Here is a 27,782-nt window from a genome sequence, read left to right as displayed (position 1 = left end):
AAGTCGCAACAATAAGTCAACTGTGGTCAAAATACTCAAAGACTCCTTTTTGATCCCCACCCAGGCTCAAAGCTTCTGCTATAGTCATTTCAATGGAAATCTCCAAAGAGTTTCTTTTTAAAATATCTTTCAAACGTTGTTAAGGATATATAGCCTTTTTTTGCTTTTCTTCAAAGCTTTGAAAAAGTGTTATAATATTCCGAATTTAACATTTCTAATATTTGTGCATATTTTTGGTAAAATATGCTGGGGTGATCGAATTTTTTAAACCACTGTAGATACGTAAGAACGTTGCAACATCTAGTACCCTGAGGTCATAATACTGTCAAAAAGTCTTCCTTGAACCTCCAAATTGAAAGCTTTTATTATGACCTGGCCTTTTAGTGTAACTTGGGCACTGGACCAAGGGCGCCATTGTCACTCGAGCGCAAGGTTAGGTGGGGATTTCGATTTCGCTTTCGTCAAACCAATTCGTTTTAGTGTTAATCTGCCTGGTGCTTATGAATAAATGTTTTCGAAGTAAACCCGTTTCATCAATAAGAAAAAAAAACGGGTTGGATGCATATGTCTCTTTCCCTTTGGACGATAAAACTATGTAAGTGCTGTATCCAATATAACACGACAATCTTGTTAATTTGTGTCAACTTTTCAACTTTTTGGCATCCCTGCTTTCAATAATAAAAAAATCAAGGTACTATGACTTAAATATAATAACTTTCTTTGCCCCCCCCCCTCTGGATACCATCTTGATAGGATACTGTCTCTGCTTAAAAAAAAAATAATTAGCTTATTGGCACCCCTGCTTTCAAAAAAAAAATCAAGGTATTATCATTTAAATATGATAGCTCACTACCCTCCTCCCCCCTCTGGATACCACCATGCTAGGATGCCGTCTCTGCTTTAAATTAAAAAAATTAACTTTTTGGCATCCCTGCTTTAAATAAAAATTCCAGCTATTATCATTTAAATGTAATACCTCCCTACCCCCCTCCCCTCAGGCTACCACCTTGATAGGATACCGTTTCAGCTTTACATTAGAAAAATAATTTACTTAATAATTAACTAGGTCACTACATGGTTCAAACAAACACGCAAAATATCGTAAAACAGCTTAGCGTTCCTTGAAAAAAAATTGAGGGTATGAGTAAAGGGGTAAAAACGCAACAACAAAAATTTCAAAATTATCCAGATGTACCTCAAATTATTGGAAAACTGAGTCATAGATTCGCAATGGCATTCAATAAGATCCGAAGAATCTAATTAAAAGGGAGCACACACAAAAGCCAAATTAGACCAGTAGTCTATGAGAAATCGCAAAATACCCAAGACAATGAACAAGTCCTAATGGGGGACCCTGGGTCTATCACAATATTTCAATGGTTTCCCAGGGAATTTGATATCATTTTCTTCCGTCTGCACTTTAAATGAAAAAAAATAATTATCTTTTTGGCATCCCTGCTTTCAATAAAAAAAAATGAGGTATTATCATTTGGAAATGATAGCCCCCTATCCGCCCTCCCCCTATAGGCAATAATTTACAATTTATTTATGAATCATATTTTTGGGGTAACTTCCGTTTCAATCTTTAATTCCCCAACCTTGTACATAGCTTAGTCTATAGCTAAATTTTGTCTCATTAGAAGGTTTTTTTTCGGGGGGGGGGGGGGGTAAAAATGTTTCAGAAAAAATATTGTATTTCCTATCAGGCGTTCAACAATTGAGTATTAAACATTAAGAACATCTTATCTAAAAACAGCAAAAGAAGAAAAAATTCTGTAAACTTACACTTCAGCTGAAGAAACAATCTGTTTCTGTATCTGTTTCAAAATCCAACTGAAGGCTGGAGCTGTATAGTAGTGAATGCGTTCTATAATTCTATTCAACTTGAAAAAAAAATTCCTGACTACGAAGGATGTAAGAAATAGCGATTGGGAAACTGCATTCGAAATGATTTAAACTCATTTCATAAAGACGATACTTTTTTGTCAACATATGAAGAACTGTGTATATTGCAATATTTGCAATTGCATATTGTATCTGTCTGGTTTTTATGTAAAGTAACAAAAGAGACGAAAATTAACGAACAAGAGAGTAGTAAAGAATTATGGTATGCAAAGTAATATTTCGCTAGTAATAGTAATAAATCGCTAGGGGTGGCACAGTGATTGCGTGATTTTCGGGGATTCGGGGAACCAAATTTTTTTTTCGGGGTGAAGCATACGATTTTCGGGGAAATACCCGAAAATTCGGAAATAGTGCAAGCCCTGCTTGATTTCTAATCAGGAAAATCGAAATACTAAACCACACGAGAAGGAAAAGCTCTGACTTTGCGGTTGACGCAATAAAGAATTGCCGCAAAATTAATTTAAAGTCGACCGAACGCCGCCGCCTGTGCCGGGAGTGGCGCGCCTGCGGCGTGGGGGTGGCGTTGTGACACTTCGGTGGCGGTCGACCGGGTCTCTCGTCGGCGGGAGTCGGTCGATCCGCCGGCGCGGCGCCGGGGTCTAGTTGAGATAAGGAATGTTTCTAATGTAGGCTTATATATCTATCTACAGTGGTTTCGACAGACAGGACAACCCGTGTTTCCTTGAATGTTAACTAAAGTTTATGTACAAACATTCACAAAGTCTTGTCTTTTAGTTTAGGAGTCCAAAAAACGTAATAATAAAAAAGTAAAGAGTAAAATAAAAATAAAAGATAAAAAAAGAATAAGATAATTCTCTAATAAGAAAACAAAAGGGAGTAAAGTAGAAAAAAATAGATGAATTAATGTAAGAGCAAAGAGAAAAAGAAGGGACAGGGCTATTATCATGGAGAAGAAAGGGATTTATGCAGTAGGCCTATTTGAGAAGCTTGAAGTGTTTATCAATGAAGATTTATACGCTATAAAAATTTTCAGAAATATTAGAAATTTACGATATGGATCTTTGTGAACATTTAAAGGCAATAGGAATTCTCAAGTGATTACTATTAGAGCAAAAAAAAACATCGAAATCTGTATTCTTCTCTCATAGGCTATTGCGTGTATTTGATGGGCCAGAAGGGGGTGAAAAATAGATACAATGTAATAAACTTGTTAAAAGCCGAAAGCCATGTGAAACGTCCTTGCTGAGGGGTTAGCACGCTAGACTTAAAATCCTATGTGCGAGTCATCTAGCTAACTTCATTTGGGTATGTGTCAGTGTAAGTGTAGCTGTAAACCTAGTTTTCTTCAAATAAAAACTAAAACAAAGATGTTTTTTTTTTAATGTGCAAGGCTAGTGATGACTGAGGCATAAAAACATGTAGAACTATAAAAGTAATATGACAAATTAAATTAAGTTTTTTACGAGCAAAGACAGGCGTTTTACTAATGTTATTTTTTTTCATGAGTTTCTTCAAACTTTACAATGCCAATCAATAGATTCATAATTTAAAGTTAAGCCCAACAAACAGTCTAGCTGTTAAAGATAAGCCCAACAAACAGTCTATAAGGACTTGTTTCCGTAGCAAGTTGTGCAGTGACCTGAGTAGGCTGGTGGAATACGCCCGGTCTGGTTACTATTGTCTAAAACAAGCAAACAACAAATACTATGTTTTGTTAAAACGAGAAGAAGCTAGCAGCACTGAAATTGAGCAAGTCACCAGTGAAAAAGCGACGCTCATCTGACAAAAACTGCAACTAATTTGAGACTGAATGATGACTAAATTCTATAAATATGTGTTGGATTAAGTATTCGAGTCCTGGTTTCATTAGTTATTTGGTTCGGAACGGGGGTCAGTGGCGTGACTCTGTAAGCTCAGCCAGAGTCGGACCAGCTCGAAATGGGAACCTAGAGAAATCTGGGGAAGGTAAACAAGAAGGGTGTGTCTAAGCACAGGATGGCTGGCCCCCCGTTGCAGTTCCTGGATAAAGGGCTATAAAACGGTGATCTGCACCGCCTGTTTGGACTTTTATAGTCTAATGTTGCATCCTTTACCTTACCATCCTGTTTAAAAATGGCTCAGTTTTTTTTTTGTGCCAATGAATAAAAAATGGCCACAACTGTACTAGGTGGTTTTTAGAGCATGCTTTTCACTCGATGATCTGAGAATGATGAGTTGTTCTATATTCTATCCAATTTGGTATAACACCTATGCTGAATATTATCAACAGCTAATAATACAATTGAGTCGAACAGTGACTGAAAATAAGGAAAGACGTGGCCAGGTTGTATTCTAACGGTTCTAGGCCAGTTAAAATTTCTACTAGATGGCTACAAAGGCCGAAAATGGCCACTAGATGGCTGAAATACTTTTATCATGAAGTCAATACTTAATCGAAAGACAGTTGAAAATCATCGCTACACATAAAAAGTATTATTAAAATTTATTGTGACCTTTTTTTAAATAGTTTTTTTCAAAAAAAAAGAATTAAGCTTGAGGGCCCTTCAAATGATTTAAGTTTACTTGTCAGGATCCAGCTACCAAAGTACTCTCTATTTTACTACAATAGAATATCAATATTATTAATTGTTTTTACTGTTTGATCAAATGTTACTAATGTTAATTTTATTACCAGAAAGGCTTTTTGCATGTTTGTCCTTAAATTTGATACAATTGCGCCTAGATAAGAAGCATTATTTTATATTTCTTCTCACTTAATTCTTATTTCCGTGTTTTACTTTCTTCTCATTCTGAACTTTAGCTTATATTTTGTTTGTTAAATACTGTCCCTAAATCCTTGTAGTTGATGAGCTACGAGTTTTTTAATATTCTTTTTTCTTGCAAGCTTACTGTAAATTTACCTATGCAGGAAAATTTGCATATGGTTGATAAGGACTCAGGTTTGATTATGGTATTTTTGGTACACCCTTTTCAGGAGTTATTTATAGCTTCTATTTATAGTTATCAATAGCTTCTTCATTTTTATTTTTTTATGTTTTACTGCTTTAATTTATGTTTTCTGTCTTCAGTTTCTTGAGTTGTATTGAATTTATTATCTAAAAAGTTATTCAAATAAGAAACAGAGAGACAGTAGTCAAAATAAACTTAAGTGAATATTTCGACTATATGACTGATAGCCGTCCTCAGAAAAATAGAAGAACGGCTAAAGCAAACAAATTGACAAAAACTTAAGCGAATAAAACTTAAACTAAAAACTTAAAATAATATTTCGGCTATATGTCTTTATAGCCGTCCTCAGAGAAATAGAGGAAATGTTGAAACAAACAAACTAATAAAAATTTAAGTGAATAAAACAAATTAAATATTCAATGGAAAACTTAAGCAATTTTTTTGGTATATGACTTATAGCCGCCCTCAGCGAAATGGGAGAAAGGTTAAAACAAACAAGCTAATAAAAACTTATGCGAATAAAACTTGACGATAAACTTCAACAAACTTAAGCGAATATTTCGGCTATATGCCTTGCAACCATCCTCAGCGAAATAGAGGAAAGGTTACAACAAAGAAACTAATTAAAACTTCAGTTAATAAAATAAACTAAATACTTAATGAAACACTATGACAAATATTTCGGCTATATGAATTATTACTGTCCTCAGGGAAATAGAAGAAAGATTAAAACAAACAAATTAATAAAAACTTAAGCGAATAAAACTTAAACTAAAAATTTGAACAAACATAAGCGAATATTTCGACTGTATTGCATTGCAGCCATCCTCAGCGACATAGAGGAAAGGTTAAAACAAAGAAACTAATAGAAACTTAAGTTAATAAAATAAACTAAATACTTGACGCAACACTTGGGCAAATATTTCGGCTATATGACTTGCAGCTATCCTCAGCGAAATAGAAGAAAGGTTAAAACAAACAAAGTAATAAAAGCTTAAGCGAATAAATTAAAACTAAAAATTTGAACAATCTTGAGCGAATATTTCGGCTATATGACTGATAGAAGTTTTCAGTAAAATAGGAGAAAGGCTAATAAAACAAACAAACTAATAAAACTTAAGTGAATAAAACTTAAACTAAAAACTTAAACAAAGTTAAGCGGACATTTCGGGTATATGACTTGGAACCATCCTCAGCGAAATAGAAGAAAGGTTAAAACAATCAAATTAATAAAAATTTTAAGTGAGTAAAATAAATTAAATACTTAACATAAAACATAAGCAAATATTTTGGCTATATGACTTGCAGCTATCCTCAGCGAAATAGAAGAAAGGTTAAAACAATCAAATTAATAAAAATTTTAAGTGAGTAAAATAAATTAAATACTTAACATAAAACTTAAGTAAATATTTTGGCTATATGACTTGCAGCTATCCTCAGCGAAATAGAAGAAAGGTTAAAACTATCAAATTAATAAAAATTTTAAGTGAGTAAAATAAATTAAATACTTAACATAAAACTTAAGCAAATATTTTGGCTATATGACTTGCAGCTATCCTCAGCGAAATAGAAGAAAGGTTAAAACAATCAAATTAATAAAAAATTTTAGTGAGTAAAATAAATTAAATACTTAACATAAAACTTAAGCAAATATTTTGGCTATATGACTTGCAGCTATCCTCAGCGAAATAGAAGAAAGGTTAAAACAATCAAATTAATAAAGATTTTAAGTGAGTAAAATAAATTGAATTTTTAACATAAAACTTAAGCATATATTTTGGCTATATGACTTGCAGCTATACTCAGCGAAATAGAAGAAAGGTTAAAACAATCAAATTAATAAAAATTTTAAGTGAGTAATATAAATTAAATACTTAACATAAAACTTAAGCAAATATTTTGGCTATATGACTTGCAGCTATCCTCAGCGAAATAGAAGAAAGGTTAAAACAATCAAATTAATAAAAATTTTAAGTGAGTAAAATAAATTAAATACTTAACATAAAACTTAAGCAAGTATTTTGGCTATATGACTTGCAGCTATCCTCAGCGAAATAGAAGAAAGGTTAAAACAATCAAATTAATAAAAATTTTAAGTGAGTAAAATAAATTAAATACTTAACATAAAACTTAAGCAAGTATTTTGGCTATATGACTTGCAGCTATCCTCAGCGAAATAGATGAAAGGTTAAAACAATCAAATTAATAAAAATTTTAAGTGAGTAAAATAAATTAAATACTTAACATAAAACTTAAGCAAAGATTTTGGCTATATGACTTGCAGCTATCCTTAGCGAAATAGAAGAAAGGTTAAAACAATCAAATTAATAAAAATTTTAAGTGAGTAAAATAAATTAATTACTTAACATAAAACTTAAGCAAATATTTTGGCTATATGACTTGCAGCTATCCTCAGTGAAATAGAAGAAAGGTTAAAACAATCAAATTAATAAAAATTTTAAGTGAGTAATATAAATTAAATACTTAACATAAAACTTAAGCAAATATTTTGGCTATATGACTTGCAGCTATCCTCAGCGAAATAGAAGAAAGGTTAAAACAATCAAATTAATAAAAATTTTAAGTGAGTAATATAAATTAAATACTTAACATAAAACTTAAGCAAATATTTTGGCTATATGACTTGCAGGTATCCTCAGCGAAATAGAAGAAAGGTTAAAACAATCAAATTTAAAAAAAATTTAAGTGAGTAAAATAAATGAAATACTTAACATAAAACTTAAGCAAATATTTTGGCTATATGACTTGCAGCTATCCTCAGCGAAATAGAAGAAAGGTTAAAACAATCAAATTAATAAAAATTTTAAGTGAGTAAAATAAATTAAATACTTAACATAAAACTTAAGCAAATATTTTGGCTATATGACTTGCAGCTATCCTCAGCGAAATAGAAGAAAGGTTAAAACAATCAAATTAAAAAAAATTTTAAGTGAGTAAAATAAATTAAATACTTAACATAAAACTTGAGCAAATATTTTGGCTATATGACTTGCAGCTATCCTCAGTGAAATAGACGAAAGGTTAAAACAATCAAATTAATAAAAATTTAAAGTGAGTAAAATAAATTAAATATAGTCCAGGACTTTTAGGGTTTGACCCGGACAAAACTGCAATATAAACGGAAATGGTACCAAAATGATCAGAAAAAAATTCTGTACAACATACTAAAAGTCCCCATAAATCCGAGTGGGGCGAGTACCCGAAAAACAAGGGAAAAGGGGGAAATGCGGGGGAAATTGGGAAAAATGCTGAACATGCCCAGAAAATAGTTCAAAGTGAGTTTTCTGGGGCTTTCCCATACGCTGATCACGAGACTGACATCTAAAATTCAGTATAGAATAAAAATAATCCGGAAAACGGGGGGAAGAGGGGGACGAGGGGAAAAAATTTAAAAATACAGGGTAGGGGTAGAAAGCACTTTCAAATATGTTTTCTGGGGTCTTTCTATCTGCTGATCACGAAACTGACATCTAAAATAAAATAACGAACCAGAGCCCCACCATAACGGGGGAAAAGGGGGAAAGAGGGGAAGAAAAGGGACAATTGAAGTCAGGGGTAGAAATCAGTTTGAAATGTGTTTTCTGGGGTGTTCCTATCTGCTGATCACGAAACTGACACCTAAAATGAAGGAAATAACGGAAAAGGGGAAGGGAAGCCTGACTCCTGAGCCAGCTGCTAATGGCTAATAAGTAGGCCTATGGACAAAATAACTCGCTTAAGTATCAAACTTTTACTTTCTTGAATCACAGACATTTCTTACAACCATTTGAATTACTAAACATAAAGAAAACAACCGCTTGGCAGTGATCACAGTATAAAACTTCAGGTATTATAGGTAAAATTTGTACTTTCGAAGGCAATATCGTTGAATAAAAAACTAAAAATAGAACTTCAGTAACTATAGGTAAAATCTGCACTTTTTAAGGCAGTAGAGTTGACCTGAAAAACACAGCATTGATGTCACTAGTCGAGCTCCTCGTCTTCGACAATCTCGTTGTCCCTGTTCAAACAGTTGATACCCTGACATTCTCCGCACGCGAACGTACACGCTAATCCATTTTTCTTGCAGCTGCATCGCGAGTTCTCGCAGCCTGTCTTACAGTTGTATCTCACGACACTCAAAAGAGTCTGAGGTGCTGGTAACAAATCGGTCATCACAGGTGAGTATTTATGGTCTCTGAGGACCCAACCCCAGTCAGCCAGGTCAAGGTCAGCTGGTTCCCCTTTCCAACGGGATACCTGGAGGCGCACTCGCTGGGAGTGGAATGAAGCTGCAGCTTCGGTTGACGGAAGCCTTTCAGGCTTAACAAACGCCGTAGTATTTGACGAAGAAACTTTTTCCAAGAAAATTCGATGTCGCAGCTTAGTGAGATCTTCGTTTGGTCGTGCTTTATACGAGCTGAGGAGAAGATATTCACCCGCTTTCACAATTTCATCTTTAGACGATGATTCATCCAGAAACACTTCGCATTTTTTTCTGAACACTTCGCTCTTCTTCAAAAGAGGTAGCACAGCTTGCTTTCCAAGTCCGAAAACTCGTGAGGTCGTGTCACATCGCAAGAGTGCGTGCCCTACCAGAAGTAGCCTGGATACTTCTCCCATTTTTTTTTGCACTTCGTTGAGGCCCCAGAACCGGGTTATCACTTCTTTTACGTTCGTTGACGGTTCGAAGTAAAGTATTTTTGCATTAGGCGGGATGTAATACAAGAGCAGAATCAGAAGGTCAGTGTCGTTGCCAAGAACTATTGTTTCAGAGTTTTCTGCTTTCGTTACGGCAGTCTTCACGATTAGATAGTCAGCATCGTCCTTCGCATGGACGACTTCAAATACTTTGACTCTGAGATTTTCCCTGATGTAGCTTATAATTCACTGTTTGTTCTGAGAGTTGCTCAAAAACTCTTCCTTCTTTTTCTGGAGCTTCATCCCTAAACTGAAATCGATCACTTGATGCTGGCTTCCCTTACACCGTCGGGTGTGGGTAGCATCTTTCGTGGTTGGACCAGCGCTGTATCCATCGAAGACAACAGTAGGGGAGGTAGAGCGTCGAGTAACGAAACTAACATAGCTGTCACATATTGAATCATAAGCAACACCAATCTTCCAAGGTACTTGCTGAAGCAGACAACCTTCGTCAACTACACTGACACGATCTGACACTGGCAGGTGGTGAATCGAGTCTATTTTTGCTTCTTTCAATATTTATTTCACTAGTGCAAGTTTGTCTGGCTGACGCATTATGCCAGAATTCTCAAACAAAGCGGGCAAATAGCTGCACAGTTCGTAACGTAGAGTTTCTGCCATGTCATTTTCAGATGTATGGGCAGCAGTCGAAAGACGTTGAAAAAGCAGTGCAGGGTCGATATGTAAAATCTCGCCATCTATCCTTATGTTCCCATCGGATGCCAGTGTAACGACTTTGTCTTTCTTCCTGAATGAAAAACTTTCGACGGATTGGCCATCCATGCGCTGGCGGATCAGCTCACCTACAGCTTTAGCATCCTCTGCATTGACGCCTTTTTAGGCAATCAGCCCGGAACCTATACTTCTAAGCTCTGTGGAACTAGTGAAAGGACAGTTCTCTAGAAGGAATTCAAGAAACGTCAGTAGATCCTTAGTATCTCTCTTTATTCATGCTGCGGTTGCAGTAACGTGCTGTTCACTAGAACTGTACTCTAGGCCCGTCAGTTTCTGCATTAGATCATTCACTGAAGCGAGTACTGGCATAGACATTGTCCATATGTTTCTCTGAAGCTAGATGTCATTCCGTCAGGATAGGTTTTGTCGTCAGCACTGGAACTCCGCGTTGACTAGTCTACCTTGCTTCTCTTACTGAATGTCGAATTAGAACAGGATTATGTTGACGAACCCACGCGCTTGTTGATAACGGCGAGGAATACGGAATAAAGTAATTTCAGTATCTTTCCGTATTTCTTTCTCGAGTTTTTTTTTGCGCCTTTTCCAAACCTATGGGGTAGCCGAACCTCTATAGATCTGCTGTATTAACATTTGTAAACATTTCCACATGCTTTCTACCCCTCCTACGTCTCTTTCCCTTTTTACCCTCCCTCCCCCCCCCCATTTCCCCGTTTTATGTTAATCAATTTTTTTTATATCATTTTAGTTCTCAATTTCGTAATCACCAGATAGGAATACCCCAGAAAATATCTTTCAAACCGCTTTCTACCCCTACTCTGTATTCTTCTCTTTTCTCCCCTCTTTCCCCTGTTCCCCCGTTTTCCGTAGTACTCTTTTTCTATACTGAATTTTAGATGTCAATTTCGTAATCAGCGTATGTGAAAACCTCAGAAAACTCACTTTCAACTATTTTCTGGGCATGTTCGGCATTTTTCCCATTTTCCTCCGCATTTCCCCCTTTTCCCCTGTTTTTCGGGTACTTGCCCCACTCGGATTTATGGGGACTTTTAGTATGTTGTGCAGAATTTTTTTCTGATCATTTTGGTACCATTTTCGTTTATATTGCAATTTTGTCCGGGTTCGACACTTTTTTGAGCTATAAGTCCTGGACTAATACTTAACATAAAACTTAAGCAAATATTTGGCTATATGACTTGCAGCTATCCTCAGCGAAATAGAAGAAAGGTTAAAACAATCAAATTAATAAAAATTTTAAATGATTAAAATAAATTAAATACTTAACATAAAACTTAAGCAAATATTTTGGCTATATGACTTGCAGCTATCCTCAGCGAAATAGAAGAAAGGTTAAAACAATCAAATTAATAAAAATTTAAGTGAGTAAAATAAATGAAATACTTAACATAAAACTTAAGCAAATATTTTGGCTACATGACTTGCAGCTATCCTCAGCGAAATAGAAGAAAGGTTAAAACAATCAAATTAATAACAATTTTAAGTGAGTAAAATAAATTAAATACTTAACATAAAACTTAAGCAAATATTTTGGCTATATGACTTGCAGCTATCCTCAGCGAAAAAAAATTTAAGTGAGTAAAATAAATTAAATACTTAACATAAAACTTAAGCAAATATTTTGGCTATATGACTTGCAGCTATCCTCAGCGAAATAGAAGAAAGGTTAAAACAATCAAATTAATAAAAAATTTAAGTGAGTAAAATAAATGAAATACTTAATATAAAACTTAAGCAAATATTTTGGCTATATGACTTGCAGCTATCCTCAGCGAAATAGAAGAAAGGTTAAAACAATCAAATTAATAAAAATTTTAAGTGAGTAAAATAAATTAAATACTTAACATAAAACTTAAGCAAATATTTTGGCTTTGTGACTTGCAGCTATCCTCAGCGAAATAGAAGAAAGGTTAAAACAATCAAATTAATAAAAATTTTAAGTGAGTAATATAAATTAAATACTTAACATAAAACTTAAGCAAATATTTTGGCTATATGACTTGCAGCTATCCTCAGCGAAATAGAAGAAAGGTTAAAACAATCAAATTAATAAAAATGTTAAGTGAGTAAAATAAATTAAATACTTAACATAAAACTTAAGCAAATATTTTGGCTATATGACTTGCAGCTATCCTCAGCGAAATAGAAGAAAGGTTAAAACAATCAAATTAATAAAAATTTTAAGTGAGTAAAATAAATTAAATACTTAACATAAAACTTAAGCAAATATTTTGTCTATATGACTTGCAGCTATCCTCAGCGAAATAGAAGAAAGGTTAAAACAATCAAATTAATAAAAATTTTAAGTGAGTAATATAAATTAAATACTTAACATAAAACTTAAGCAAATATTTTGGCTATATGACTTGCAGCTATCCTCAGCGAAATAGAAGAAAGGTTAAAACAATCAAATTAATAAAAATTTTAAGTGAGTAATATAAATTAAATACTTAACATAAAACTTAAGCAAATATTTTGGCTATATGACTTGCAGCTATCCTCAGCGAAATAGAAGAAAGGTTAAAACAATCAAATTAATAAAAATTTTAAGTGAGTAATATAAATTAAATACTTAACATAAAACTTAAGCAAATATTTTGGCTATATGACTTGCAGCTATCCTCAGCGAAATAGAAGAAAGGTTAAAACAATCAAATTAATAAAAATTTTAAGTGAGTAATATAAATTAAATACTTAACATAAAACTTAAGCAAATATTTTGGCTATATGACTTGCAGCTATCCTCAGCGAAATAGAAGAAAGGTTAAAACAATCAAATTAATAAAAATTTTAAGTGAGTAAAATAAATTAAATACTTAACATAAAACTTAAGCAAATATTTTGGCTATATGACTTGCAGCTATCCTCAGTGAAATAGAAGAAAGGTTAAAACAATCAAATTAATAAAAATTTTAAGTGAGTAAAATAAATTAAATACTTAACATAAAACTTAAGCAAATATTTTGGCTATATGACTTGCAGCTATCCTCAGCGAAATAGAAGAAAGGTTAAAACAATCAAATTAATAAAAATTTTAAGTAAGTAAAATAAATTAAATACTTAACATAAAGCTTAAGCAAATATTTTGGCTATATGACTTATAGCAGTCTTCACCGAAATAGAAGAAACGTTATAACAACCAAACTGATAAAAACTAATAAAAAGTGAATTATACTTAAGCTAATAACTTAACGATAAACTTAAACAAACTTCAGTGAAATAGAATAAATGCTAAAACAAAATAAAAAGAAACTTGGTTTCATCACTTCACGGAACTCAGCCATTTAACTATAATTTGCTAATAGATGAGGTTATTTCAATTCTGGTTTATAATTTTCGATTTTTGTTTGTTTTTGACCAAGGAGGTTTTTGTCGTGAGCCAGGTCTTTTATTGGTTTCATTTTCATTTACCTTTTGTCTTTCTTCTGTTTTGTTGAGAACGGCTATTGGTTAAATAGCCGAAATGATCTCTGAAATTTTATTTTAGTCAGGGTCTTTGAAAAAAGTCCTAATTTCATATAACTTCCTGCTTTTTGTTAGAACATATGCAGTAAAACAGAAATGAATGACAAAACACAAGAAAGAAAAATAAAAAAGTAAGTCTAAGCGCTAAAAGTTTGTTTTGCGTAAAAAATAGGAATGTTTTACAAATACTAAGATTATAATATCATTCTGTTGTTTCAAACAATCACTGTGAAGGTTCAATATTCATTCAAAATTTTAATATTAATCTTTATTATTAGTATATAATATAATTATTAAATTATTATTAAAATTTGCAAATTTTTATAATAATAATAATTTAAATTTTAATTAAAATAATAATTATGTAATACAATTATTAAATTATTATTAAAATTTGCAAATTTTAATAATAATAATAATAATTTTAATTCTGCCAATAGGAGGCTTGGAGGGTTTGGGTCGCCCTTTCCTTGAAATATGAAACATACAAATACATAAGCTTTGTCTGCTAAATAATTGCTTTAAAAATAACCTTTCTACAACTAACTCCCTTTCTTCTCATTTGAAATAGATTTTAGATACTTTTTGCTTTTTGTTAGAACACATGCAGTAAAAGAGAAATGAATGACAAAACATAAGAAAGAAAAATGTCGTGAATGTCGAGAAAAACCCTGAAACCTCTTAAAATGACGCCAAATTGAAATAAAGTGTTTCATTGAAATTGTCACTGTTGAAGACCCTTGACCGGAGTTCCACAGCCCCCTTCTTGAACAACAAGGAAACACACACAGTTCTGCAAAAGAAGCACATATGTGTCTTCTTTTTCCCAATTAAAACACAAGATCTCACCATGGCAAGTGACAAAATTCAGCGCTGTTTCAATTCTAACCCCCTCCTTGGATACGGCTTTTGATATGTAGTGATCGAATTAATTTTTTAGTTGTTTTTTTAATGAACTAAAAATATCTGAATTTTTTTCAGTAGTTTACAATAAGTCTTTTCTCGTCCGTTTACTAACATATAAAAAAAGTGGATTAAGGAAAAGGAAAGAAGGACATGAAAAAATAACATAAAGAAAAATTAACTTCTTAACAATAGAAAAAATGCAAAATATAAAATTAACCCAAGCAGCACTCGTGATTATTAAATGCATTAAACCTCACACAACTCACTTCATCTAAAAGGTTGGGAACAGAATATTTATGCAAAATAAAACTATTGCTGCAAAACAGCGGGAAACTTAACAGAACCTCAAATAGTGACAAGTTCCCGAACGAACCTTCAGCTGCTTAGTTTTAGATAGTGAATCCTAAAATGGCGAAATGTATATCACGTGAGGCTGAGCCATGGACAATTTAATGTAGTTTTTACTTTATTTATTCAATTATTTGATTTGTTCTGTAGAGTGTTATATTTAAATTGCAGACATAACTGCAGGCGAGCTAATATATCCAAAATTAAAATTATTTTACCACCTAGCTAAATTATGCTGGTGGGCAAGGTTCTCTAGGTGCTCTAGAAACTGAAGACTTTGCACGTTTCTCTTCTTTTTTCCATCACTTTCCTCTTTGCTTACTATAGGAAGAAGTAATATGCAATCGCCATTGGCTTCGTCTTACGCCACTTTATACCCTTTCTCAAACCCCGCGACCTCTACCTGATATCCATCATCCTAGCTTAGATCGACCAAGCGCAATAACTGACATGACAAACTATGTGATTTTGGAGCAACCTCGCACACTTGAATCACTGCCTCAGTTTGAAAAACTACATGAGTTGACTCAAGATACCCCGGCTGTAACATTACCCCTAGAAAATACTCTCGTATTACAAGTTGATAATACTCAACCTGAAGTAGTTCAGGAAAATATAATCGAAGTTATCCCTGAAACTTTACCCGGTGCATTTACCGAAGTAGAAAATCCAGTACCTGAGATGCACGAAGTAATTTTTGAGGCCCAGGAGGTGAAAGCTCACGAAGAAGGAGACGAGTTTGAGGATGTAGGCATTTCTTTTCTCTTCTTTTTTTCTGCCTTGGCTTTGAGTAACTATATGGTTATGGCTTTTGGTGAGATAATGCTTTTGGTGGTAACTTAGATAGGCGAATGTGTGAATTGTTTTAGTGTTGTTTTTTCTTGGTGGAAAGAATGATTGGTCCGAAAATAAATCTCTCGGTAAATATGGTCAAGGCTAAATTTACCCAGATGAAGCTTTAATTTTTAAATTAGATTGTTTGCTCCCCGTGTTGGTATTGTTATATTATATTTGATGTATCCAAATCGATTAGCATTATATACAAAAAAAACAGGGTTTTGAGCTATAATAGTATGAAGTTCCCAGAATATGCGGAAAATGGTGGCAGACATTGAGTTTGTAATCCATTCTTATTGAACAGGGACATTGACCGGTTCACTGGTCGTCATCAATCGATGTAACCGTCAGCAATTTTATAGTCTATCAAGTCAAAATATTGAAAAAAAAAGATCATAGTGCGTTTATGATTTTAGACAGCTAAATGGAGTTCGAGTATGGGATATAAGATTCGAATTTTTTTATTTTTTTTTTTCTACAGCCAACGACTCAAAAAAATCAAATAGTGAGTTTATGATTTTAGACAGGTAAATGGAGTTCAAATATGGGATATAAGATTCGATAAATTTTTCTCTTTTCCACACCCAACGACTCAATGTGTTTAACTGTTGGCTGTCTAATTGTTTATTTTGTTTCGTCCTATTTCACTTGAAATTAGCCAACAATTGTAGTGTTCTACTTTAGATGTGTGGTTTAAAGGGGCTATTTGCAGTGCCTAGTAAAATTGGATGTCAACTTGAAGTGCATGTTTTCAATCACAAGGTTGAAAATTCTTAAAGCGCACAAGCTCTTAATGTAATGACCCTAAAAATTGTGTAGTTATATATAATCATAATGATTGTAAAAATGTAATTATAAATTAATATGTATAATTTAAATTACAAAATACTAATTAATTATATATAAAATTTAAATTAATTATGTATAAAAATATGACCAATTTTAGGCCATGTGTTCTTTTCTTTCTCTCTTTTTTTGTAGTAAAAAATAAATTTTTTTTTAGGTTTATTATGTTACATGAAAATCTTGATTTTACTGAAAAACTATAAATTCTTTCGTAGTCCCAGTTTTACCGTCCTTTTAAAATTCAACTTTTGAATGGTCTTATATTTTGCAGGCATCATTTTATTTCCACAGTTGCTATAAATTAATTATATGTAATTAATTTTTGTAATAAAAATATCCAACCTTGCTCCTTTGTTTTCTCAACTTTTTTTTAATTTTCTAATTGATAATGTTTTTACGTTTTCGTTATATTATTAGTAAATTTCCCTAAAAACTGGGAGTCACAGAAAAAACTTGTACGAAGAAAATTGCCGATGTGGTTGTCGGCAATATTGTTTTTGTAAAATTTGATTTGAATCTTACAACGTTGTTATTATTGCTGTTGTCGAGCTTTTACTTTTTATGAGAATTAAACTGTCTTCTTTTTTTTAAATTTCCTCTTAAATCGTATTAAATTTTTATAAAAAATGCTTCTAACCAGTTACTTGTCAGTTAAATATATTGTTTGCTAGTAATAATTTAATACAAGTCACTACATTCATGTTATTTTTTATTCCAAAATATAGTATTACTGCTTGCGAGTCCCGATTTTAAGAACATTTAATTCATTTCAGGGATAAATTTGCTACTTCTTGCTACTAGTATTGTGAACCATAGGGGACTTCCCACACAAGGCTCTTTCAATAGTTGGGGAAAATGATATTATCCTTTCCCGCTTAAATTGTCAGTTACTGAGTGGTCAAAATTGGATAGATGAGGGAAAGGGGGGGGGGGGTACCTTTTAGGGATACTTTGTATTATATCTTTTTATACTCCTATCTATTTCAGTTCAGCTGACACAATGTTCAGTCTTGGTAGATAGGCCCTACGCATGGTTAACAAAAACTAACATTTAGTTTATTTGCACTAAGTTTTACTAAAACGTAAATTAACTCAATTTAGTATTTATTTTTTTTTGCCTATGTTTCGGTCTTTTACTAATTTTCGCTTGGTTTTGTTTTGTTTTTTGGATCTTTTTTATCTTTGTTTTTCTTGTTTTTTATCATTTTTCTGCCTCACAGTTCTAAATCCCTCAGTAAAATTATAGAATTTCTGAATTAGCGTTTAAGAAAATCTTTTATAAATTATGCTTTCACCCTTTTGGCATTGAATGTGTTTCAAAAGCTAAAAGATTAATAAATACTAAAAATAACTACATTACGGAAAAAACGTACTAACAATTTAACTTATTTTTCTTTTGCTTTGTAAGTTTGGACTTTTAGTGCAATAGTTCCTATGATATATCTTGGGTTGTTTTTCATCAACATCATCACTTACAGTTATATAAAAAAAAAAGAAACGCTGTTTGGGAAACTTCTCTTTTGATCAGTTTTAGAAACAATGAATATGATAGCATACATAAATTAATAGCAAAATTTTAGAACATCCTTTTTTAGAACATCCAATTTTAGAAAATCCTTTATATTGAAAAAAAAAACTCCCTGAATATAAGGATGCAAAGCCATTTGTCGCGAACATAAAGCTATTGAATTTAATTGTTGATTTTATCAAATTTAGTTATAAAATTGACATTATATTTGAATACAAAACAATATCCTGTGCATAATTGCATGCTGGATACCCAAAAAAAGACAGAACAAACATACTAATATTTTGTGTTTATTGCACTTTCACAAACAACAACTCCTCAAGACGTTACAAATTCCTCTCCATTGTCTTCCGTTACCCGATCCAAGCCCTAAAGTAAGAGAAGAGGGAACAAGAAAAGGCATCAACTATAAAACCTGGAAACTTTACTACTTTCATACAAGCTTTCAATCTTGGTCTTTGTTCAGACAATAATCATTATGCTAGTTCACACATGTATATTTCCAGTTACGCTATAAAAACTAAAAACGCTAAAAACTCAAATCAACCGGAAACTACTGAGAGCCACCTGACCCGATTTTCATTCGTTCACATTCTGTGACCTATTCTATTACGTGACCTTTATTAATTCATGCAATACGTTCTTGACTTTCGACAAACATCATTTATTTCCTTTGTTTCTTTCAAATCAGGCGACGGTTTATTCTAAACTTGTGGTCCTGTATTTTGAACAATGCAAAGACCTTGTGGTTACTGGGGTTGAGATCCTCGTAAGAGTAGCACTATCTGTGTTATAATTAGGATGGATTTTAGTGATTCTTTGGTTGATATAGTGTTTTTTTTAAAAGCAATATCAAATCACAAGAAATAGTGATAAATCACTCGGGGTGGAGACCATGCTTAACAGTCTTGTTGCTTTGCTCTGGAGAACCTTAAGAAGCACCAAAGGTTTATTAAAATTAGCTCTGTGAACGAACCAGGAGCAAATATAAATGAACCAGCGAAAAATAAAGCATTCTTAAAGCTTTTAAAGAAAAAGAAGGTCTGGTCTCGGAAACTTGACAACTAAAACACTGAGGTGCTTCACACAGTGAGTTCTATGAAGTTGCCACTTTCAAGCTGAATTATCCTTGTCCGTGGGGAGCAGTTGGCCATTATTCTATTCAAAACAAACTTCCTGTTACCACGATTAAGTGCCAGCCTATTTACATGCATCCATCGTTCAATGTACTGTATTCCCACTGTGAGAATAAACTTAGGATTTTTTTTGCGATGCTATGGCAAGAGTAATCGTGTTTCATCTGAAAAACTATGGAGAACCATCTTAGATCGTTCAGCATAATGTTTTAGCTCCCAGAATGTTTTACTCACGAGCTATTCAAGCCATATATATACAGAGACAGAGAAGAGAGATAATTGTATTCCTAGAACTGATCCTTGTGGAACTCCACGCTCTACGTTCGAATTCAGATTTTAACTTTCCCTGTATTACCGCACTGAGATTTATTCCCAAGAAAAGATCAAATTACAAGGCGAAGCTTCGATGAAAGAACATAATGGTTAAAGTCATTTATGATTAATAGCGACAAATGGTAACCCGTCAGATCATTCTTGTCAACTGTTTTAAAATGAGGAACAACTAAATCCAATTTCAAACATTCTGAATATATAATATTTTGCAGGCACAAGTTAATCCAACACGAGAATTTACTAGATATGATGCATGATATGAGCCGAAAAATCTGACCCTGCTGTAGTATTGTTCTTTTGTTCACAGGTTTTGATAATTCAATACAAGGCGCAATAACAAGAAAACATCACCGAAAACTAACAAGAAAATAACAAGATCATCGGAAAATAACAACAAAGAATCATCCGGAAAAATCCTCCAAGGTACCATTACTTGATAACTCGTCAGTACATGGCGGAACCCTTCCACTCCCCTCCCGTCAAATACAAACATATTTCCTTAGCACTAAATGAATGAGATGGTTCAATATCGGGAATCATTATTCATGTACCAGGATTAGTCAAAGACTCCATGATTTTCCATGTTTTGCAGGACCTCCTTGCACTTCTTTAAATTTCTGCTTGAAATTCTACTTCGTCTTTTTACCAAGAAGTGAATTCAATGTCCGGTTATAGTCTTCATGACGCTCTTTGTCCGTGGAGGATCTGTAAAAAATACCTGACGTCTTTCCATGGATCTTAAAAAAAGATTTGAAATCCATGGCTTATTTGGCCTACTCTAACTCATCCCTGATTCCTTATTATTAATAGACACTTAATCTATTGAAAATGTGTTATTTATATGCACATTCTCCAGGACATTGAATTGTTACCCAGAAAGCTTTCTTCTAAATCAACTTGGGCAATCTGCATTTACATGTGCCTTTCGGATTCTTTGGTCACTTTGTGGTCAAATCTGCTGCCAGATCATCTGCTGTAAACATCATCCCAAACATGTCAAACACATTATTTATATTAACTTTAGGAGAGTGATATTTGACGTTTGTATACACGTTGTCAGTAAGGGGTGCTTAAGATTAAATAGCTCTCGTTTATAATATGTGAAAGAAAAAACCATTGCTCGCCATAATATGTAAAATATTCGCAGTTTTTAAAAACTTTCTCAGTAAGGGGTGCTTAGGATTAGATAACTTTCGTACTTATAATAGTGGAAGGAAGAAAACAGTGCTCACCATAATATGCAAAAATATTCGCCGTTTTTAAAAGCTTTCTTAGTAAGGGGTGCTTTAGTTGTCAGTAAGGGGTGCTTAGGATTAGATAACTCTCGTACTTATAATAGTGAGAGGAAGAAAACAGTGCTCACCATAATATGCAAAAATATTCGCCGTTTTTAAAAACTTTGTCAGTAAGGGGTGCTTTAGTTGTCAGTAAGGGGCGCTTAGGATTAGATAACTCTCGTACTTATAATAGTGGGAGGAAAAACCAGGGCTCGCCATAATATGCAAAAATATTCGCCGTTTCAAAAAAACATCGTCAGTGAGGGGTGCTTAAGATTAGATAACTCTCTTACTTATAATAGAAGAAGGAAAAACCATTACTCGCCATAATATTGAAAAACAATCTTAGCTCTAGGATCCAATATCATGCATTTTTTATAAATCATTGTTAGAATCCTCACTAATAAAACATCTCACGTGATTTCGAAATATCTCAAGTAAATCATCTATCAAAGTAATAAAAACATCAACATTTCCTGGCATATGTATAACCAGTACCAAAATTTTTAAAGAAGGGCCAAGGATTTCCAACACCTTAGATTCGAAAGTGATTTTTTGGTATAGTGCAATATCGGGCGGATTTTCATGCCATAACATATTTGAAAATATACTGTCAATTCACCACGTTGCCACTGCATGACATATGTAACCGTTAACCAGAAATATTTCAAAGTGCTGAACAATCATTCAACTAAAATAGGGCTCAGGTTCAAAACTGAAACCTGCTATTTAATGCTAGAAAACTCGTTTAAATATTTTCAATTCTTTCTTACACTTTCAGTCATGCAACTCCTTCTTACACTTTTTCTTACTATACACTCTTTTCTTACTATATTCTTTCTTACTATACTATACTTACTTACTTACTATACTATACTATACTTACTATACTTACTTACTATACTTACTTACTATACTTACTATACTATACTTGCTTACTTACTATACTATACTTACTATACTTACTTTACACTCTTTCTTACTATATTCTTTCTTACACTTTCAGTCATGCAACTCCTTTCACATAGTGAAAGTACTCTGAATTCACATTGTCTATTGCATTTGCACCCAATCACGTTAATTAAGAATTTCCCCCAAAACTAAAGAAAAATCACTAATCAGTCTCTCAAGTTCCCTCAGCCTATCCTCGCTCAAATCAACCATTGTCAAAATAAAAATAGAATGATAAAAGAACAAAAAAGTAAATTAAATTACCGACAACTTTCTGTTCAACAATAGTGATCAGTGTAAGTGCCGCACGTAGTGTAAAACCCGGCACGTAGAAAAAAAAGACACCGGTAAATATTTACCAAATCATATTATTGAGTTAGGAATAAAGTGAATACACCACTCGATGCTTTTTTTATGCTCTTTACGAATATAATAATCATTTTTGTTGGAAAGGAATTTTAGCCCCCACCCCTATATATACCAATTTATGGTATATATTTCCACATTAGAAGGGTGGGGGAAAAGTTTAAACTTACCTCTCATTTACATCAGAAATAAAACATTACCCCCACCCCACCCCCCACTCCTCCCCCCCCCCAATGTGCAAATATATACCCTGAATTGTATAAATATGGGTGGGGGTAAAATTCATTTCCGACAAAAATGATTATTATATTTGTAAAGAGCATAAAAAAAGGCATCGAGCGGTATATTCACTTTATTTGTAGCTCGATATGGTAAATATTTACCAAGACACCAATGTAGCACAAATGAAGCATTTATACAATAGTCGATTTTAGCTGTTGCAAAAAAAAAGATCACTTCCCAACACAGTTATCAGTCCTGACCCATCGTCAGGACTCACAATATTACTCACAATATTACCCACTCTACATACAGCTTATCGAAGGATAATAAAAGATAACATGGAAGTAATAATTAGAATTGACACATATTTAAAATCATTTTGACTTCACCATTACATCTTGTTGGCCTTCACCTTCCGTGGTACTAAGTTTTAGACTTGCGATTATAAATATACATTTAGTGCCAAATATACCAATATTTGTGTGCCAAATTATAAGCATCGCCGTGTACATTTGTAGAAGAAGTATTTTTATGTTCTGTTCAGATTTCCCTATCCCACAGCGCACAAATTAAAATTTCATCCGTTTTAAGTTTGATTTATTTGGTCGCACGATAGTAATTTGTAGTTTAAGTTTTTAAATTTGTGATCCTGTGATCTAAATTTGTGATCACAATATTTGAATGGTTAAAATTATATAAGAATAGAGAAGATACGATTTTATTGCAAAAGCCTGTGGGGCATAGCAACACACAAAATTTATAAAAAGCATAAAGAGCAAAACACAGCTTCAAATGATACAACCACAGTAAAACCTAACTGTAACATCTTGTTGCCAAATATGAACTGAAAATAAATGCATGTATCGTTGAGCAGATAAAAATCTAAGTTCATCTTAAAATGTTGGAAACAGCTAAAAATCTACTCATTTTGTTTGTTTTAGTGCAGTATTATTAAAACATATAAATATGCATATAGATGGCTGACAAAACTCCATTTTGTAGTCGCAATTAGAAGAATGAAGAAAAAAATCGCAATTTTTAGTTTTAGCACTAAATGTAGAAATATACATTTGGTGCTAAATATACCAATGTTTATGTGCGAAATTATAAGCATCACCGTGTACATTTTTAGAAGAAATATTTTTATGTTCTGTTCAGATTTCCCTATCCCACAGCGCACAAATTAAAATTTCATCTGTTTTAAGTTTTATTTATTTGGTCGCACGATAGCAATTTGTAGTTTAAGTGATTAAATTAGAGTTTATTTTTTCTGACACCAGCACATTTTAGGAATTGGTGTTGACTTAATTTATAGATTTATAAAAAAAAACTATTTGTATTATAAAAGTCTTCTGGGTTCAAGATGTACAAAATTGAGCCATAAAATCAGTTTTTCAATTAGCAGAAGCGATAATGATGTAACTGATAATGAAGATTAAATCGACTTATTTTAGCGCTTAGCTTTACCATCCAAAATCAAAACATATTATGTAGGGTTCGGTTCACGAAACTTCGGGGGGGGGGGTATGAATCATATATAGGGTTTTTTCAATTTATGATGTGTTTTGGAAAATACCAAAAAATGCATTTCCAATGAACATACCAAAAAAGGATTTTCAAGATCTAATGGGGGGATGCCCCGCCCTCTAGTTGATGCCACTGATTTATAGAAAAGAGCAAGGGTAACAAGAGAAGAAACTTTGGCGCTAAAGACATAAATTATTTGGAATCAAAAATACTACTCGCTAGACAGTAATAACCCACTAGATTGAGACAAATTCTGAAGAATATAATTTTAATTCGTCAAAATTTGGATTTCAATTGAAGTTTTAAGTTTATTTGAATCCAACAAGAAACATTCTGAAAGGGAGAAGATTTATTTTAAACTAACAAGATTATTGTTAGTTTAAAGACAAGATTATTGTCTTTTTAAATGACAAGATTATTGTTATTTAAATTTGTATATAGTTCTTCTATTAAAATTTTTTCAACAATAGTTCAGGAGCTAGAGTTGTTTGCTAGTCCGACAGTAATAGGAAGATAACGATCTTGTAATATCAATATATGAATACTGTTCTGTTTATGGCCTTAAGGAAGGAATGGCGGGGAGTTATTTTGCTTTAAAACTTAACAAAAGAATGATATTGTTTCGATTCTGAAAGGATATACTTGCACAACCCCATTTGAAGTTAAGGTGATGGGAGAAACTTTTAGCTCCTTAAGTAATATCTAAGGGGCCTCCTCAATTAGACACTTTTGTGGTAAATTTCTTAAGATAAAACTGAAGTTTCTTTCTCCTTAGGTAATATCCAAGGGGCCTCCTCAATAAGAAACTTTTGAGGGAAATTTCTTAAGATAAAACAAAGGTTTCTTTCCCCTTAAGTTTTGTCTTAAATTTTATCCTTAGATTTTATCTCCTTAAGTAATATCTAAGGGGCCTCGTCAATAAGAAACTTTTTTTTTTAATAAAATTCTTAAGTGCTGGATATAAAATTATAAAAATTAATTGGAATTAATTATCAGACCCTGAATATTAAGTTTTAGAAATAATGGTTATGCTTTAAACCCTTTCTGCTTAGGACCGACCAAATTATAATTGTCAGCCGTGTCAAATTTTGAATTTCCTTCACTTTATATTTTTTTAGTTCTTCTTTAGAAATGATCTAAAATAGTATAAAATGCATAATAGTCATAGTAAATAGTATGACTTATAGTATAAAAGTAATTGTATATGTCAAAAGTCCCAGTATAAAATAGTAAAGTACACAAAATTCGTTTTTAAAAAAAGATATAAGAAGGGTAGAAATATATTGAGAACAGAATTGTAATTAGCATAACAAAATCGGACATGAATCGTCCACTGATCATATTTTACAGAACAATTAAATTTATTTACTCTACTATATTCAGTCTGTATTGCTGAAAGGGTTAGCTGTAGAATCTGATATTCTATGATCTTTATTCAAAAGAAAAACTAAATTTCTGTGCGCTAACATATTCGGTCTATTTTGCAGAAAGGATTAGCTGGCTGCCTCTCGCAGCTCCCTGTACCTACCGAGCTTGAATCTCCGCCCACAGGGGCCGAGGAGCAACCAGAAGCTGTCCCTTCATATGAAACCAACGAGTTTAATTTTGAGCGTATTTTGGCAAAAATCAACAAAACGTTGTCTCAGTTAGGTGAGAAAGAAGTGACCCCAGAAACTCCTGAAGTTGAAGCCCCTTTGGATTCTGCAGAATAGCTTTAATCTGTTGTCTATAAATCGCACACGTATTTCAAAAGTGGAAAGTAAAAAAAGAAGAAAAATCTTTGGGCGCTACAATTGTGAGTTTTACTCTGAAAGTGACTTCCAAATACTACCAAGCTCATTTTTGACGTTTGACAAAAAACGAGAAAATATATAAAAAAAAAATATATATAATTAAAAAATAACCAAGAAAACAAGAGGGATTTCCAGCCAGTTAAAAAAAAAAACGAAGCTAAAATAAGCAGATATTTCGGCAAGGACCTCCGCCAGGCCGTTTCCAGTGCAAAAAAAAACTTTTGAGTTGAACATAAATAAAGCAGAAGAATCTGACAAAAAAAAAATGCCAAAAAAATTAAATAATCTAATTTTTGAATAGTCTTCCGATTATTCCGGCTTGGTTTTTTGTTTGTTTGTTTCAATGTGTATTCTGCTTTGTCAATATTCACTTCAAAAGCTTAGTTTTTGTCTGTTTTGTTTTGAACACTGAGGACAGCTTGGTGGAGGTCCTTAGAGGTCATTTCCCCTTAAGAATTCCTAGTTCTGGTTGTTTTGTTCGTTGTGATTTTAGTCAAAGAACTAGGATTTTTGTCGAATTCTTGTAATTATTGATATTAATCAGAATTAAACATTTAGCTTCTGTTTTACAATAGTGACGGCATAACTACCATTTTTCCTAATCTCCATTTTTGAAAAACGTGTGCGAAGTACGGATAGATTCTTGCCAGTTGTGAACGTACCTTTTATTGTATTGTATTGCTGCTTACTGACTTCGGTTTTTGCTTCATTGTTGCTTTAATTTTTGAATTGCCAGGTTTTATTCTGAGAAGAAGAGGAAGGTACATGTTTTTCTTCCAGAAAAGAGGAAAATTTTTTGTGATATTCAGTTTTAGAAATACTCTTAAGGGTGGTAAATCAATAAAATGTCGATTGATTGGATCAATTACGTGTGAACTACTAAAATATAAGTTTGTTATTTTAATATAATTGATAATCAAAGAAATTAAAATTTATGAAACATAGGAGTTAACTCTTACAAACAAAAATAATGCATTGTTATTAAGAAGACAAGAATCATTTGACGGAAAAAAAGAGAAATGTACGCCGGAAATTAAGGTCTGGCAACTCAGCTGTAATTGAAGTTATGGTTACGAAGTTGTTGTGTCGACAATCTTGTGTTGTTTTTTTGCCATGTTTGTAACTGACACACTAAATGATAACCGTTCAATATTTTAACGGTTATTTAACGGATAACCGTTAAATACTTTGCATAAAGATCCTAGATACTATTAATTTTGCTTTTTTTCATTTCTCAACCTTTTCCTGTTTTACCTAAACAATAAGCTGTTTCACCTAAAACAATCTTGTATGAAAATTTTAAGTCTAACAACACAATTAGGTATTATATTACTGTTGTATTTGTTTGCGTTTCTAGCTCTCTCCCTCTATTTAAAAATACAACCGCGGATGTGCCGTGAGAAGTTTCTAAGGTTGGAAGAATATTGATTGTTAAGAATATATCAGTATTGTAGAACACGTTGCTGCCATCTGTGACTGCCTGAATATTTACCAGCACTTAGGTGTTTTGAAAGGGATTAAGAGATCGTAGGAAACTCTATATATCATACTATAAAAATAAACATTGCTGGCTGCAGTATATTTTAGCTATTTGAATTAATAAAAAAGAAAAAAAATGCCTGGTGTATTCTGTAAATTATTACGTGCTGAAAATACTTGTTCTGATGCACCACTTTAACAATATAAGCGTCGTTATACCAACGTGATGGTGATACTATGGCCTTTTATTATCATCTTGTTTTCCCGTGATATGCTAGATAGCTCTGGGAGCTTTTCGAGATTGAATAGAGCTTTCCATTAATTCTTGAATGCCTTTAAAGTTTACTTTAATCTCCATTTATTTATTTATTCCAAAATGTAGTAAGCTTTACCAAGATTACTTTAATCTTGAAGAAGAATCAAAAGCTGTTGTGCTTTGAATTTGAAAACACAATGAACATTTATGAAACAGTATGAACAATATAAACCGAAGTTTGGAAACGAAATAAAATTTGAAAACGTTTAGTGATTTAAACGCGTG

General features: G+C 32.7%; 1 protein-coding gene across 1 annotated transcript in view; it reads left to right on the top strand.

The window, feature by feature from the left end:
- Positions 1-25,905, top strand: part of LOC148938422 (glycogenin-1-like) — a 56,750-nt gene extending 30,845 nt beyond the window's left edge. The window contains exons 6-7 of the mRNA XM_089107804.1: positions 15,274-15,693; positions 25,457-25,905. Of these exons, the coding sequence (XP_088963930.1) occupies positions 15,274-15,693; positions 25,457-25,681 (645 nt within the window). The 3' untranslated portion in view covers positions 25,682-25,905. The remainder of the gene's footprint in view (positions 1-15,273; positions 15,694-25,456) is intronic.
- Positions 25,906-27,782: the final 1,877 nt, after the last annotated feature.

This window comes from Artemia sp. Qi Xiang Cuo, unplaced genomic scaffold (assembly GCF_049724085.1).
Source record: "Artemia sp. Qi Xiang Cuo unplaced genomic scaffold, ASM4972408v1 HiC_scaffold_3314, whole genome shotgun sequence".
NCBI lineage: Eukaryota > Metazoa > Arthropoda > Branchiopoda > Anostraca > Artemiidae > Artemia > Artemia sp. Qi Xiang Cuo.
The sequence above is the reverse complement of the archived record's forward strand: the minus strand, read 5'-3'. Positions and strand labels throughout refer to the sequence as shown.